We start from the raw sequence: 16,658 nt of genomic DNA, 5'->3' as shown, positions 1-16,658 counted from the left end.
TTAATCCCAAACACATGTATTCCTAAGCATGGCGTGGAATTATCGTGTTGAGCAAAACACATATATCCATAAGCATGGCGATGAAATACCCCATGAGAAAAACACATGTACATTCATAAAAATCACCAAGTGCGGGAATCCTCCACCCATTTAGCATGGGAAATCTCTCTACCCAGTTACACATAGAACACCTCTACCAAAACATTTCAAAGGACACTCCACTTGATGAATGTGGGGACTATCTCTACTCGCGATATCATGTTAAGCTAATATAGAAACGCCCCACCCCAATCATCGCAGAGAATCTCTCAACCCGTGTTAAAGTCGTGGTAAAATACCACTTAGGAATGGTACGGGGAGTACAGAGCATGTGAGGGCCCTGCCAGTGCAAGGAGAAAAACCACCAATGCAATCAAGTAGAAAGAAAGATGAGGAACACTTCTTTGGTTGGTGAAGAAAATTGTTGCAGGTTCTGCAAAGTGTAGTTAGTCCAACATGTGGGTGAACAAGCACCTTATAAATGTTCTGGAAGATATGTCCCAGAGCGAGGTGGAGATGAGTATCTCTCCCCATAGTAGTTGAGCTAGAAAAGTCACCGGCCATGTAGGCGAGAACGAGGAGCTGAAGAGGCCAATGACTTTGATGAGACAAGAGCTACTCGCCCAAGGCAAGAAAGGGTTACTTGCTTGGGGCGAGCAAATGTCAAGGATAGACTGTGTCATATATGAGAACTTTTCAAAATAATATGGAAGATGCTCAGAGGAGTGGTTGTGTCGTACATAGAAGCCAACTCTCCACCTGAAGGGTCACATCCGGAGTGGGTTTGCTAGAAGGATTACAACTTTGGAAGTCATATCATCTAAACCTAGAGGAATGGTCCGATGCCACGTGGAAGACCTTCGTTCAAGGATAGGCTGAGAAGTTGGCAGGTTGTAAGGAAGTGTGGACCATTCCTTGGTTGTCTGTCCATGTCATCCTGCAGTGTAACAATCGAGGCCAAAGCACTCTTATTCAAGCATACCTAGAGTCAGAGATGTGTCAAAAGGACGTCTAACAGTCCCACCTTATAAAAGGGACTTGGACATGGGAAAAAATCTTACTTTTATGATCTTAGGCACCTGAGACCTCGTGAAGCCGAAATCTTTAGAGGAAGTAGGGAATGAACCATGGGATTGAGTAGCGAGCTCGGCAATATGAGGTAGGTTAGCTTCTAAGTCAAGACTATGAAATGTGGGGTGAATGTGGTATGTGAGAGGCATTTGTATTTTCTGTAACCTCATCCATTCTGACATAAATAAATCCGTTTTGGATCATTATGTCTATCTTATGTTCATTTCTTATTTTTCTAGACTTTGAATGTGTTTGTTGTTTTTCCCTGACTCGTGATCGTGTTATGTATTTATATCTTTGTATGACTATTTGTGCCATGCATCAATCTTCTAGTTTAGGATGGAGTTCCCCGTGTCCATTCCTACTAGACGTCGTTGGGAGCTTCAAGCGGGTAGAAGGATTTCTCATGAATGATTGGGGTGGGGCAGTATCGTGTTGGCCTCACCTTATAGTCGAGATGTAAAATCCCCGGTATATCACGTGTTAGTGTCTTTGAGTTGGTTGCCGAATAGAAATTCCCCGGTGCAACATGTTATCTCTGTGTATAAGTCGACCTGCGTTGGGGTACAGGCTAGGTGGCTTGCATGATGTCATTTAGGTAGAAGAGATTTCCACAATATAACTCATCCCATGTTTGCCCATCAGGCAACGAAATGTCTGTGTGACGAATATCTATGTGATGAATTTTTATGTATTGGCAGTTTTTTTATGGATTTGACCTATTGAGTGATGAGTGATTACTCGTCTAAATAATACTCATGCTTTAAAGTACAATGCATGCGAGGATAACTCCTCAGAGGGTGATTTCTCACCATACTTATATAAATATGTGTTTCACTAAGAGAGTGACTCATCGCCAAGTTTTATGGACCCATGTGTCTGTGCCCCAGAGGGTGATTCCTTGCCAAAGTATACATATATGTGTCATTTTGTTATTTACATGAATTGTTCATTACATCTTCAGAAACATTATCTTTCGTTAGAATTTTTGTCATTACTATATAACCGACCTATAGTTTCACTCTTGGCAAGCTCATCTTGAGTGAAAGCCAGCTTAGACTCTAGAGCCTCAGTCTGCAAGTTCTGAGGCAACAACTCACCTCGAGTGGAAGCTAGTTCAGACTCCAAAGTCTTAATCTGCTTGTCCCGAGATTTGACAAGCTCTGTATTGCACTTCTAGGACATGGTGAGGTCTTGGTGCGTCCTATGCCACCAGTTATGGGACCTTACATCAGAGTTGTGCTACTTGACTAGCTTGTCCTTCTCCTCCTAAAGGTCATGGGTTGACTTCCTGAACCCCTCCAACTCCACCCTCCTCCTCTAGAAGTTTGGTCTTGAAAGGTTCTGGCAAGGTTCTATAGTGTCAAGTGTGCTAGCCAGACGATCAACACCCAGGATTTGGTTAGATTAGGCATACCTCATCTAGATGGAAGTGTACGTGTGAGATATATGTATAAGATTATAATAGAAAAGATAGAGGTTTAGTTGATAAACTAGACCTAGAGTCTAAAACAGATCAGAAATAATGACTATCATTCCTCATAATGGTTCATCACCTAATAGGAGGCAGACTGAATACAATTGGTCGACTTGAATAAAGAGGGTATGTAATTCAATGTTGCATATCTTGACACCTTGATCTCTGCCAAATCCCAATGGGGGTTGAGGGCATAACAATGACTATTTCTCAGTGTGGAATTTCAAGGGATGTGCCTGAGGAAGGACATTAGCAGTCCTTTCCAACGACGTGGACGGTTTGCCAGTTAGCGGTGAGGGTACACTCAATCTTTCGTTCACCCCTAGATCATATCCTCCCATCATTGGATCAAGAGTTTCCTCCCCTTGTATTCTACATCGGTTGCTTCCGTAGCATTTGTCTCTACTGCTCTCTGGTGCAGTTTCATCCCTCTTGGATTTGATGAAAATGCAACTTTCATTTCATTCGAAACGTTTGTGCACCGAGATAGCATCAGTTCTCTAAAGCTGCAAACATGATCTAGCAGAATTAATACATCTGGTTATTCCAAAACCAAACAGAGGCTATGTGTGATGTTTTTGAAAACATAGTCTAAAGACTCTAAACGGTGTTGATAGAAACAAGCAACTCCTTCAAATCAAATGATGACATGAATAGCCTACCAAGATGAAAAAATAAAGCTGCATATAAAACAACTTTGGCTTAAGTTTCTATTAACCTGCTTGTATATTTATATAGCAACATTATAGTGACAATATCCCGCAACATTTTGTTCACTTTATATATTTATATACGAAACAATCTTTTAGAATTAAGATATTTATCTTACTTTATATATATATATATATATATATATATATATATATCTATGACTATCAAACATAAATTCTTGTCTAGCTACAGTAAATTTACCGTTAGTTTCTTTATTTTCTGTTAAGTCTCAGTTAAGTCTCCGTATGTAGCCATTTTTAGCCCTCAACTGACGCACGTTCACCTAAACCCAGTGAATACCGCCGGCAGCTCAACCAAAAGGAACTTTCTCAGAGCAGGAATTTTGTCCATTTGTTCCTTTACTTGGTACGCCTTTGAATGCAAGTGCAACGTGGTAAAAAACTTTTTTTTTCTTTTCAGGTTTGGTGCGCTGGAAGGGAGACGTCACTTACAGGTGAACAGTACATTTATGGTAGGCTCAATTATTTTACAATTTTTTATAAATATATTTAAATATATAAATTTATCTTAAACTTCACAAAATTCACTCAACCATTTCAACTTATTACTATACATAAAAAAAAAAAATAAAAAAAAAAAAACTTAACTCAATTCAATTGCTTAATATCCCAACGCAACTTTATTGTTTGTGTGTTTTGTATTCATTATAATAACTTTGGAAAACGGTGACACATTATGAGAGGAGATGTTGTTGCGTGTATCAGTGATTTTGTGTCTTATTCCGAGGGCAAATCCCTCTCTCTCGTTGCCAATTCCCTTTACGATACAAACAATCTAAAAAAAAAATATTCAAGAATCGTGAGTAAGTAAAACTAATCAAAATACAAATACAAAAGTTTTGACAAAAAATATAAAGTGATTTGACATACTTTGAAGAAGGAAGATTAGAAGTAGAGGAGACGTAGAAGACGGTGGCCCAATTGTCCTTGGATCGTTGGCACTCTCTCAACTGCTTGGCCAGATTCGACCGAGTTATATGGCTCTTCATCTCCCTCAAATCTTCTCCTACTTCTCTCTCAAGAGCTCAGATATCTTCATTGTCCACAATAGAGACTCGACGACGGAGCCATCGATGATTTGAACAATGGAACGGAACCCCTTCTCAAAGCTTTCTTCCAATTTTAATGGTTTATTATTATTTTTCTTAAAAATAAGAAAGCTCCTCACTCTCCTTCTCATAGAGTACTGAACCATTTTTCTTAAGTTCCTTTCAGTGATGCCCTTAAACCACCGCGATTCACATCGTCGACGGAAGAAAAATAAATGATGTGGAACGATCTTAACAGTTAGATCGTAAAAGTGGGAGTAAATTGCACACTAAATCTCTCTCTCTCTCTCACCTTTTCTTCCTTTTTTTTTTTCTAGGTTTTCCTTGTTCTAGTAGTTTTTTTTTTAAATGCTTTTATTTCATTAGTTTTTTTTTTTCTTGTTTTGTGTAGGTGCTGTGTGGGTATGGTTTTTATTGATTCTATTTCTTTTCACTCTGTGAGATGTGAATTTGAAGGATGATTTTTTTTCCGTTTCGTGTGGATTTTTTTATTTCATTTTTTTGCTTGTTGGGTTTTTGTTCTCTATTTTTTTGGATGTGAATCTGCTTGTTAGATTTTTGTTCGTCGGTATGGACCATTTTTTGGAATATGAAGGATGTTTTGATTTTTTTTTTTTTTTCTGTTTCTTGTGGATTTTTTTATTTCATTTTTGTACTTGTTGGATTTTTGTTCTCCAATTTTTTTTTTTGGATTTGTCAATGGCTTGGATGTGAGTTAATTCTTGTTCATTCTTCTAGGTATGGAGAGAAAATTTCTTTGATTCTTCTACTCGTTGTTTGTGAGAGATTCAACTTGGTTTTGGAGAACGCCAAAGCAGAAGATTAAGCACTTAAAACACTCAATCAATTGGTGATTAAGCTTTTATTTGGTTGTTCTTGAATTATATTGGATCCACTCTTTTGGATAACAATTCGTTCCAAGAAGAATTAAAAACAATATTAATTCTTAAAAAGCTCCTAATATTGCATTTTTTGTACGGAAAATTTGGAATGTTTTCTGTGGATTTCTAACAAAGGAAAGCCCCCGTATGCCATTTGATTCATTTAAGTTCCATGCATCAATTTAATAGTTAGCTCTTTTTTTTTCTCTCCATATTGAATGTAGTCTATCACTTGGAGGTCATGAGAACCTTGTGAATTGATATATTATGGCGTGCATCTTTGAGGAGAGTGACACGACCAAAGATCATCCCAGAAGCGAATCCGCTTACCATTACCCAACAAAAAAAAATTCAGAAAAGTGATATGTAAAAGGAAGACAATAAGCTTACTTTTCTTTTCTAACAAAATAATATTCTTAGCATGTTTCCTCCTGGCTTCTTCGTGATTATTGAAACTGGTTATACCAATGATCTTGTGTTCTGGTAGGCACACCCCTTTGCAGATAATCCACCTTATTGGTAACTTCATGAGAATATGGTCAGTGTACTCCATGTACCACTATTTGACTCAAACGGGAGCTCCAGTCATACTTTTTTTCTTCTGTTGTCTGGTGCCAGCATCCATCCTTTTTTTTTAATACTTCAAAAGCCTTGGAAGGGCAGGCCACTCTCAAATCAACAGGTTAAATAAAAAAAAATCCCTATCATTGTAAACTCCACGATAAAGTCATCAGGAAATTTACTCATATCATTGCTGTTATTTTTCTTACACGATTCCATTCACTTTTTAGGTTGTACCTTCTATAATAAATGGTGGAATAACAGCTTTATACTTCATCATGTGGGGAAAAGGCCTCAAATCATGTGGACCAGTGAGGTAGGTTTTCTAATGCTTGAAAAAGATTTCAATTGAGTACTCTTGCACCATTCTACATTAGAGTCTATATATAAGAAAATAATTATATAAGATTGCTTGAGCTTATGCCTAAATTGCAATTTTGTATTTTTACATCAGTAAAAAATATTATAACTTTTATTATTTTGCTATCCTCTATTCAGAGTGTTTTTGTTAAGAATTCGAGAAATTTGGGTGGCTTTTACAAACCATTCTAGATGGCAAAGACCCAAGAAGCTTTAACTTTAAAATTATGAGCATATGCTTTCTACCTTGCTTTTTCCCGTGAATTATGTCTAGATCCCCTTTCCTAATTTCTATTTGTTATGGAGAATTTGATATTTGCTTCTTCTTACATCACTTGATCTAAACTAGGCAAATGTCACTTTAGAGCATCATATCCAATATTTATTGCATTTAAAATTTTTAATGCAAATGTGAGCAATCAATAATCATTGCCGGATGTGGGCAAATTATAAATATTGTGGCTTCAGGGTCCTTGAAGATAGAAACGAGATGAGGACTCAGGCCAACGTGTTTGACATTAATGAGAGAGGGAAAAGGAGAGGGGTCTTGTTGGTTTGTCATGTGGACTTGTCCATTGGCGGCTTATGCGTATCTTTTGATATTGTCCAAGTCATGTGCACTGGTACTGTTGTGAATGTTGTAAGAAAAGCTGCCCAAGAGTTGCAGAAATGAAAACTTTGTTAACTTGAAATATTGCTTCTATCATTTAAAGGTCAGTCCCGAATTGGGCAAAATACAGTGAAGATACTTACATGGGATTTCTTTAATATACCATTAATAGCCTTAATCTTACTTTTTATTTTCTAGAGGCTGGTTTTCTTGTTATACATTTGTAAAACCATGCTTGTTTGTTATGGATTGTGGTAGTCTCAGCTTCTTCAACTTGAATGCTTGGATCTATGGGCCATTGCTTACTATTTATTTTTTGTAGTAAGTTGTTGAGACCTAGAATAACCGATAGTACTCAAATTTTGCAAAATTGAATAATCTTGTGGGTATCTTGGAGAATGTATTCATCTGTGTCTCTTGATTGTGTTTGTTTTTAGTGACTGATACTAAACAAAGTACCTACAAATGACCTTTGATTGATCTTCGTGAATTTGTTAGTCAATATAAAAATCATCATTGAATGAAAATTTGTATCATGCCTTCTATTACAATACATTTGAAATTTTAAAATAGATAAAATAAGAGTTAAAAAAGGGAGAGAAAGTAACCATTTCATAAGACTAGACAAACGACGTTGCTATCGCCTAGTTTATAGATATATGCACATACGAGCAAGCAACCTTTGCACTCGTGTGTTGGGAAGAGAACCAATCACATGCAGCAGGAAACAATATTCCAAGTCTTCGAACGATGAGCTCAGAGCGTATGTCACATCTATATTTTAAATTGGCCCGGCATTTCACCAAATCGCTCTAGTTTTTATGGAAAAAATTCTAAAAAAAGTTGATCGAGGTCATTGCATACGTGGAGTACTAGGCAGTACTTGCATCAACATATCTGGTACTGAGAGAGATATCACTTTGCCGGTCGAAGTCTACAGCTTAAATATACCGCTTGTCATTTTAATTTTTTTATTTAATAATTAAGAAATTGATTTTAAATGTATTAATATATTTATTGATTTTTTTAAAATATTTAAATATATGAAAAAAAAATTAAAAATAAAGTTAAAAATAAACTAGCTCTACACTTGACCGGTGCTACTCAGCCGCAGAGTAGCACCGCTAATACTATAAATAGGAGATAGGAGTTAAGAGCCCAATGCCATTTACAAAATTATAAGCACATACAATGGGTTCTGCACGCGCAAACGAATACTGCCTTGGATGGGCGGCAAGAGATGAGTCTGGAGTTCTCTCACCGTACAAATTCAGCCGTAGGTATGAAACAATGTATAATTGATAGCTAGACGTTGGTTTTCTTCTCCAGATTAAAGAAACAAATTACAGAGATCAAGCCTATTTAATATATATATATATATATATATATATATATATATATATATATATAGCATCACTTTGTTACTTTGTTGTCGCAGTTTGATCTATATATGTTTAATTAAGCTTGATGACTTGCCTGATTTGACTTATGATTTCCAGACTAGTTACTGCTAATAATTAAAATGTTGAAATTGGAAGAAACTGAGCTGTTGGAATTAAATTCATGCAGGGCTGTTGGAGAAGATGATGTTTCTATAAAGATCACGCACTGTGGAGTTTGTTATGGCGACGTAATTTGGACCAGGAACAGACGTGGAGACTCCAAGTATCCTTTGGTGCCGGGGTATTAATTAATGAACAATTCTACACATCAGCATGTAGCTGTAGCACACCACTCAAATTTTTTTTATTTTTTTATTTTTATTTTTTATTTTTTATCTCGTGTGCTGATATGAATAATTTTTCTTAATTAATAGAGTTTGCTACTTATCATCTTCACATACTACATATCACATACCACACACCACACTTATTTTATTTTCTAATTATTTTTATTTTATTATTCCTAAACTAATTGATTTCTTTTACTCATCATCATAATCACATATTTAGTAAGAGGAAAAAAAATAAAAAATAAAAAAAATTATATATGGTGTGTAGTGTGAGGATGATGAATAAAATTTTTCTAATTAATATAATGTGCACTAATTTTATGATAAATATAGTCAAATCACATCATTAGTAACTATTATTTATAGATATAAATAATAGAGAAATGCTTTGGGTCCCAAATTCGGGACCCAATAAGTGTCTTGAATGATTTTTTATTTTTTTTTGCTTATTGATTAAGAAAATATTTTTAAATAATATTGTGGATTTTTTATTTTTGTAAAAAAATGTTTATATTGATTAAAAACACATGAAAAAAAAATAAAAAAATGAAATGTACTATTTGGTGAACTCATTCAGGTCACTTTTTCAGTAGTTGTAGCATGACTCTAAATAACAAGTAACTAATTTTTATGTAATTAACTCATATACAAAGCTTCCATGCATGCCACCTGTGTGCCGAGTGTAATATTAATAAACAATCTGGAAAAATATATATATATATATATATATTTTTTTTTCTTCATTTGTTATTTTTATAAACTGATGGTCATTGGATTATTTGTATGGCTGCAGACACGAGATTGCTGGAATTGTGAAGGAGATTGGTTCCAATGTCCGCGTTTTCAAAGTTGGGGACCATGTTGGGGTGGGGACTTATGTTAACTCCTGCAGGGATTGCCATTTTTGTAATGATGCTTTAGAAGTTTATTGTGCAAAGGGAGTTGTTGGCACTTTTAACGGCATCGATAGTGATGGTTCAATCACCAAAGGAGGATACTCCAACTACACTGTTGTCCATGAAAGGCAAGTATTTTTTTAGGGTAGTGATAGAATTATTATTATATCATCATCTATTTATTATTCATAATTTATTTGAAATTTTTTATTTTTTTTTCATTTTTTATGTATTTTTTAAGAAAAAATTTAAAAAATATATAATTTTACTAATATTCATTTTTTAACCATTAACCAAGATAAAAAGTTAAAAAAATTAAATATAAAAAAATAATAAATGAATAGTAGGAGAGGGTAATCCAATAATTATCCATTTTTAAGATGTTGTAAGCTAATCATTTTTTACGTGAAAAATGAGGATGAGAAAAACTTAAAACAGGTCTTTTCTCAGCAGCCAAATAGAAATAGATTCTATTTTTTCTCACCATCCAAACAGTAATACATTTTTTTAGCATCTAAACAAAAATATAATCTAAAGATGATTATTTCTCCATAGTCACGTAAAAAGCACAGCTACTCCTTTGAGAGAGTGAGAGAGAGAGAATTCAAAAAGAAATAAAAAAAAGTAGTCTTAAAGAGCTGAAATCTCTGCGTATAGTTGTTGGTGGCGTCTTTCTCACTTTTTCCTCTCAACTTTCTTGGCAATATCTTATCCATCAAGACCGTCCTTAATCGTATTTTATTTTCTAGTGAGAGAGAGTATTTTAGTGAAAGAGAGAGCAAGGAGAGAAAGGGAGATCAACGAACGGGAGAGAGAGAGGGAGAGAGATTAGTTAGGGATGGAGAAAAGATCAAACAACCGTAAAGAAAATTATTCACCTATATGCAAGTGTATATTCTAATTTGTTATATCTCTTGCGTGGTAACTTGTGATTTGCTGGTGTAAATCGAAGAAAAACACTGGACCGGCCTGGAGTCTCTCTCGGATGTGGGATCACCGAGTTGTGCTATATACATCAATACTAATTAAATCTGATGTGACATGCTCTTACATCAGCATTAGATTTGTTGTGTCAGCTTTTATATCAGTAAGCAAATTTGAAAATTGATTTATTTAGTATAGCATTGTTTAGTTAGAACATTAGTATTCATCTATGTATATATATATAAAGTTATATTTGTATAATATAATCCTAAAATTTTTTATATTAGTTTATACATATCTAAATATTTAGCTACCTATAAACAATACTTATCCAAATTTAGATAACTACTATTCACCTTATAAAATTATATTTTAATCATTATTTCTCTCTCCTCCCACTCTTTCTCTCAATTCTTTACTTTTCTCTCTCTTTTAACAACGTAACAAACCTTCACTTGCACATTCATTTTATTATTATAATATATTATATATATTTTTTTTTATTATTGCATTTATATTATTAATGTCAAATGTATGTAGTGGATGTTAATTGTAAAATATATATAAAAAAAATTGATTTTAGAAAATAATTAATAATAATAAAATAATATTATTTTATTATTATTTTGTCTCAAATATACATAAGCCAATGTGAGAATTTTGCTTGAATGACAAAGTAGATATGCAAAAGAGATGATTTTACATATGCATATGTATAGACCAATACTAATGCTCTTAGTTAGGGTTAGTATATAAATTTATATCTTAGAATATATTTAAAATATTAGATCATATCCTTCATTTTTTACAATTATGTTAGATCATATCTTTAATTTTTTATAATTATGTTAGGATAGAATCTTTCATTTTAGTTGTATTTCTTTATTTTCTTTGGCCATATTCCAATATATAGGCCTCCTTTGTATAATTTAATACACACAGAAATACATACTTGTATGATTTTCCAGAATTCTTCCTATTTCAACATGGCATCTGAGCCACCATTCTGAGTTTCTTTCTTTCTTTTTCCTCATCTTCTTTTTTTCTTTTTTTTATCCATGCAAGCCGTTCCTCTAGTGTTTTTCTCCAACATTAGTAATTGGTTTTTTTGCACTTAACAGTAGGCTTATCACGAATTTACGTACTGTTTTCACTCAGTTTTTTGTCAAACCAAATCATAGAAGCAGTTTTGAGAATTTTACAACAAATAGAATTTTAGGGAAGAGATCGATAGCATCACATGACAACAAATTGAATTTTAGATTTTATGTGATGCCATCGATCTCTTCCCTAGGAAATTTTTTATTTCAATGCCCTGCGTGGTTATAATGTGGAGTTTTGAAGTGAAAGTTAATTCCATGTTTGTGATTAATGAATTGATAATATCAAAACATCATGATCAGCTACTCATCATGACTTGATGGTGGAAAGTTGTTTGCATATATCACTTATGGGATTGACATATAGTTTTGTTTTGGGAAATTATTGGATCTACAGATATTGCTATAAGATTCCAGACAACTATCCACTGGCTTCAGCAGCACCTCTGTTTTGTGCTGGAATTACAGTTTATGCTCCCATGATGAGGTACAAGATGAATCAACCTGGTAAATCTCTAGGAGTGATTGGCCTCGGTGGTCTGGGTCATATGGCTGTCAAGTTTGGCAAGGCTTTTGGGTTGAACGTTACAGTTTTCAGCACAAGCATATCTAAGAGAGAGGAGGCCCTAAGTCTTCTTAATACAGACAAGTTTGTGATTTCATCTGACCAACAGCAGATGGAGGTAACGTACAAAACAATGCTTCTTCTTAGTTTGATTAAGATCTCCTTGAGTTTTTACTGCATTTAAGAAGACTTAATATAAATGTTATAACTCGTTTTACGTGTTTATCTCTCTCCAGCTTATGATTCTTGAATTTTTTTTCCAAACTTTAGAAAATGTTTTTCCAAAGTCGATGCCTTAATCGATGATTTTTGTTCTAACTGATGGTTACTATAATATTTTTTTATTACAGGCCCTGGCTGGGACATTTGACTTTATAATAGACGCAGCATCTGGGGATCATCCATTTGATCCATACATGGCACTCTTAAAGACTGCCGGTGTTCTAGTCCTTGTGGGTTTCCCCACTGAAGTCAAAGTCAACCCTGCTAGCCTTCTGCTAGGTAACTTTATCAATTTCAGAACTCGATGATTTCTTGAAGTTCATATAATTTACCAATCTAGGTTTCAGAATTTGCCAGCCTAATGAACTACATGCATGCAGGAATGAAAACCATTACTGGTAGTGCAATTGGAGGCTCGAAAGATACACGAGAAATGATAAACTTCTGTGCTGCTCACAAGATTTATCCCGAGATAGAAGTAATTCCGATTCAGTATGCAAATGAAGCTCTTGAGAGGATGATCAAGAGTGATGTCAAGTACCGATTCGTGATTGATATTGAAAACTCCCTGAAATGAGACCATGCAGCAGAAAAAGTAGTATCTGAGAGGACGTTGTATCTGCTTTTCTCTATTTGGGACGTAGTTAATAGCATGAGGTCATTTCTGATGGTTTTGTGGTGTTGATCTTATCGTTGTAGTTTATGGTGCTTTATTTATTTGGTTTCTTGGAGATTAAGGCTTGAAATGGTTCATGAATTTATTTTTGAAATCTTCTGACAAATATGATATGAAGATGCATAGGGTGGTTCAGAATAATATACAGTCAGGTATTTGAAAGGGAAAGTAGGGGGCAAGACGTACGATAAGTAGTAATGTTCATCCCATGCATATAGACATAATTCGCTAGGCATTCTGCTATTAAATATTTCAACTTGTGGAAATTTGCTTTGCCAATTGGCATTCAGCTTGATGTTCAAATCAACCTGATTACTTCCATAATCTATTTTAGAGTCGGGGGGTATAGCCTATGAGCCTCATAATGCAAGACAAATCTTGTGTATGGTCACTAATGCAAGACAATCGTTGAAGCGAAAGCCTAGGCTGATGATCCCATTACTTGAGCTGGGGCAAAGGGCAAGGCTGAAAATACAATGCTAACTCAAAATCATCTTATTTGATGTCATTATGAGATTATCACTTACTCTAAAACTCAAAGCAAATGAAAACCTTGATCATTCCATTCCTGATGGCGGTACTGTTAGCATCAAGGTAATTCACCAGTCGAGCCAAATTGTCCACTGATGTGACTTTGTCGAGCATCCTAGTTACGAAATATTAGCACAATAGCTCCTCAACAAATTCATTACCAATACAATTCTCTAAATTTATAAATACCACATATTTTACATTACACATTAAGATGGTGACAGATTTCTTGACAGTAAGTCTCATCTTTAGTTAGAATCATTTCTCTTTTTTTTTTAATAAATAATAGATTATATTAATAAGAATAGGCATAGTCCAAGTACACAGAGGGTATACTTATAAAAAAAAAAATCATAAAAATCTATGCCATTGAAATCTACAGCATCTGCCCAAAGAAATAAAGTTTTCACAAAGAACACTTAATCTCCTCCAATAAGCGCTCCTTAGTCCAATTATTTCATTCCTTCTATAGGCACCATAGAATGCATATAAGAACCATCATCCACATAATTGTGATTTGTGGAATTTTGCTAGATTCTTCCAGCTGGCCAAGTGCTCACCATAGTAGTAGACATAACCCAAGGTAACTCCAATCTCCTAAACACATCATCTCATAAAGTTCTGGTGACCTCACAATTCAAAAGAATATGATCCATAGTCTCACAATTCTTCTTGTACATACAACACTAGTTCACAACAATCACCCAGTATTTCCATAAGTTATCCATAGTCAAGTCTTGCCCAAAATATTGTCCAAGCACAAAAAATCGCTTTGAGATGTGTCTTATTTCTCCAAATACTCTTTCACAGAAAGTGATTGGATTGCGGATTTGTGAGGGTCTTATAAAAGGAACGAATAGAGGAGAATGTACCTTTTCTAGTGGGTATCGGCCACAACTTATCAGTTCCCTGAATTCTCAATCTCATGGCATACAAGAGTCTTAAAAAATTAGCAAAATTGAATTTATTTTGAATTAATTTACATGGTGTTCAAGATTTATATAGTAGAATTTATTTTGAATTAATTTACATAATTACATTGGTTGATTAAATTTATTTTCTTTTAAATTATATAAGAATGTCATATTCTGAAATTTTTAATCGAGATTCAAAGAGCAAAAGGAAAAAAAACATTAGTAAAGGAGGTATAAGAATATCATTACCTTTGAATATAGACCCATTATGCTAAACCTATTATTAGGAATTAGGTTTGTTATTTTTCATCTTTTTATTATTCTATTATTTTACTCACTTTATGCATCTTTGTATCACATGATAGTCACATGTAATTTTATTTCCTCTTATATTTCTATAAATAGTGCTAATGTACATGGATGTAATTAACACTTTACAAAGTATATTTTTCATTTCACTTCCAGAAGGTTCTTTCCCTTTTTCTCTTGACCCTTGGTCTGCTAGGGTTTTCACCCTTTCTTGTGCTCTGCTAGTGTTCACTTTACATGGTATCAGACGTCATTTTTTTCTTGTTTCTATGGTGCCATCTCACAAATCCGTCTCCGAGGATGCCACTTCTCCTTATTTTCTTCATCCTAGTGACAGTCCTGGTGTTCTCTTGGTTACACAATCTCTTCTCGGTGAGAATTATCATCCTTGGTCTCGCTTGATGACTATGACTCTCTTGGCAAAGAACAAGCTTGGATTTGTTGATGGATCCATTACTAAACCTTCGGATTCAATAGATTCTCTTTTCAAGGCTTCGATGTAACAATATGGTGATATCTTGGATCATAAACTTTGTTTCTCCTGAAACTTCTTCTAGTATCTTATATATTACAACTGCTTATGAGATCTGGTAAGATCTTAAGGAACGATTTTTTTAGAAAAATGGATCTCGAATTTTTCAGTTACAGAAATCTATTTCCTCCCATTCTCAAGGTTCTCTTTCTGTGAGTAACTATTTTACTAGTCTTAAAGGACTTTAGGATGAACTTACTAATTACAAACCTTTTCCTGCTTGTTCTTGTGGAGCTATACAAACGTTGAACTATTATGTTTAACAAGAACGTGTTTTACAATTTTTGATGAGATTGAATGAATCTTTTGCACTTGCTTGTGCGCAGATTCTACTCATGGAGCCCCTGTCTCCTCTTAATAAAGTTTTTTCTCTTGTTTTACAAGAGGAACAATAACGAAAAATATCTTCTGTTGATTATCATTATGAACTTTGTAGCTTTTATATTGATGTTGATGCTGCATGCTGCTACTATTGGTACTTTGATATTTGCAGTGCTTTATTGTTCATCGATCATTGGCAATCCATAATATATTTGCTTTTATCACTTCAATATGTTGCATTCTCATAGCAAGTGCCTAGAGACAACATCTCGTAGTGCTGCAGCGAGGGCAAACTTGGATGAGGCATTGTATGGGACAGTGACCGTGAAGCGCAGTAAAGACGAAATGAGCAGTGGGTCGTCGGATGGCTGTTTTGATTTCCACTCTCATTGTGTCCGATTTCTGAAATGAGCATGCGTTGTTTGGATAGTGAAAATATTTCATCTCATTTCATTATTATAATTTTTTCAAATTTTTAAATAAAATATAACAAAAAATTTAATTTTTTAAATCTAAAAAAATAATAATATTAAAAATAATACTCTAATAATATTTTATTCAACTTTTATTTAAAATCATCTAATTTTATTTTACTATCCAAACCGCTTTGTAATCTTGCATGGGAACGATTACGTGGTCAGACAGTTCAAAAAGGCTTACTTGCTAAAGTGACAGGAGTGGATGGGCTTGGGGTTTACATTGAGTTGGCGCGGATTAGGCCTTTCTTCTATCAGTCTATGTGTTCGGCTAATTATTTTATGTTTATTATTCAGAGCGATAAGTGAACATTTCAAATTGTGTTGGCACGGTAGTTGTATTTATATGGTTTCGTCGTATTTTCCACTATTCTTTGACTGAGTCTAACCCACTACAACAGAATGTGTCTTTTGTGACATAGAAAACTGTCACAAAAAAATAAGAAATCGTCACTAAAGATATTTGGTGACGGTTGGTAATCGTCACCACGACCGTCATCTAAAGTGCGTCACAGAAAACAATTGGTGACGGTTTACTGTTCAACCGTCACAAAAAAATTTTTTAGTGACGGTTGGAGGTGTTTGGTTTGGTAGAACATTCGAACGTTACATTTTTTGTGACAGTTGAAAACTGTCACAGAAAGTCACGTTTGGACATCAAATTAAATGTTCGAACGGTAA

At 34.4% G+C, this 16,658-nt stretch overlaps 1 protein-coding gene and 1 pseudogene across 1 annotated transcript; both read left to right on the top strand.

The window, feature by feature from the left end:
• The first annotated feature begins 5,024 nt into the window (after positions 1-5,024).
• On the top strand, positions 5,025-6,939 carry LOC121263360 (annotated as a pseudogene).
• Positions 6,940-7,951: 1,012 nt separating this feature from the next.
• Positions 7,952-12,809, top strand: LOC121263359 (probable cinnamyl alcohol dehydrogenase 1). The gene is made up of 6 exons (XM_041166209.1): positions 7,952-8,059; positions 8,349-8,462; positions 9,305-9,535; positions 11,829-12,114; positions 12,347-12,497; positions 12,599-12,809. The coding sequence occupies exons 1-6, from the start codon at positions 7,971-7,973 to the stop codon at positions 12,793-12,795; spliced, it is 1,068 nt and encodes a 355-aa protein (XP_041022143.1). The 5' UTR covers positions 7,952-7,970; the 3' UTR covers positions 12,796-12,809.
• Positions 12,810-16,658: the final 3,849 nt, after the last annotated feature.

The sequence above is a fragment of the Juglans microcarpa x Juglans regia genome, chromosome 4S (genome assembly GCF_004785595.1).
Source record: "Juglans microcarpa x Juglans regia isolate MS1-56 chromosome 4S, Jm3101_v1.0, whole genome shotgun sequence".
Lineage (NCBI taxonomy): Eukaryota > Viridiplantae > Streptophyta > Magnoliopsida > Fagales > Juglandaceae > Juglans > Juglans microcarpa x Juglans regia.
The sequence above is the reverse complement of the archived record's forward strand: the minus strand, read 5'-3'. Positions and strand labels throughout refer to the sequence as shown.

What these genes read in the sequence shown, in the direction of transcription:
- LOC121263359 (XM_041166209.1), top strand. Translation starts at nt 7,971, where the DNA reads ATGGGTTCTGCACGCGCAAACGAATACTGCCTTGGATGGGCGGCAAGA. An exon ending in AAGTATCCTTTGGTGCCGGG is followed by an intron (nt 8,463 to 9,304) that starts GTATTAATTAAT and finishes GTATGGCTGCAG; the next exon opens with ACACGAGATTGCTGGAATTG. An exon ending in CTGACCAACAGCAGATGGAG is followed by an intron (nt 12,115 to 12,346) that starts GTAACGTACAAA and finishes TTTTTATTACAG; the next exon opens with GCCCTGGCTGGGACATTTGA.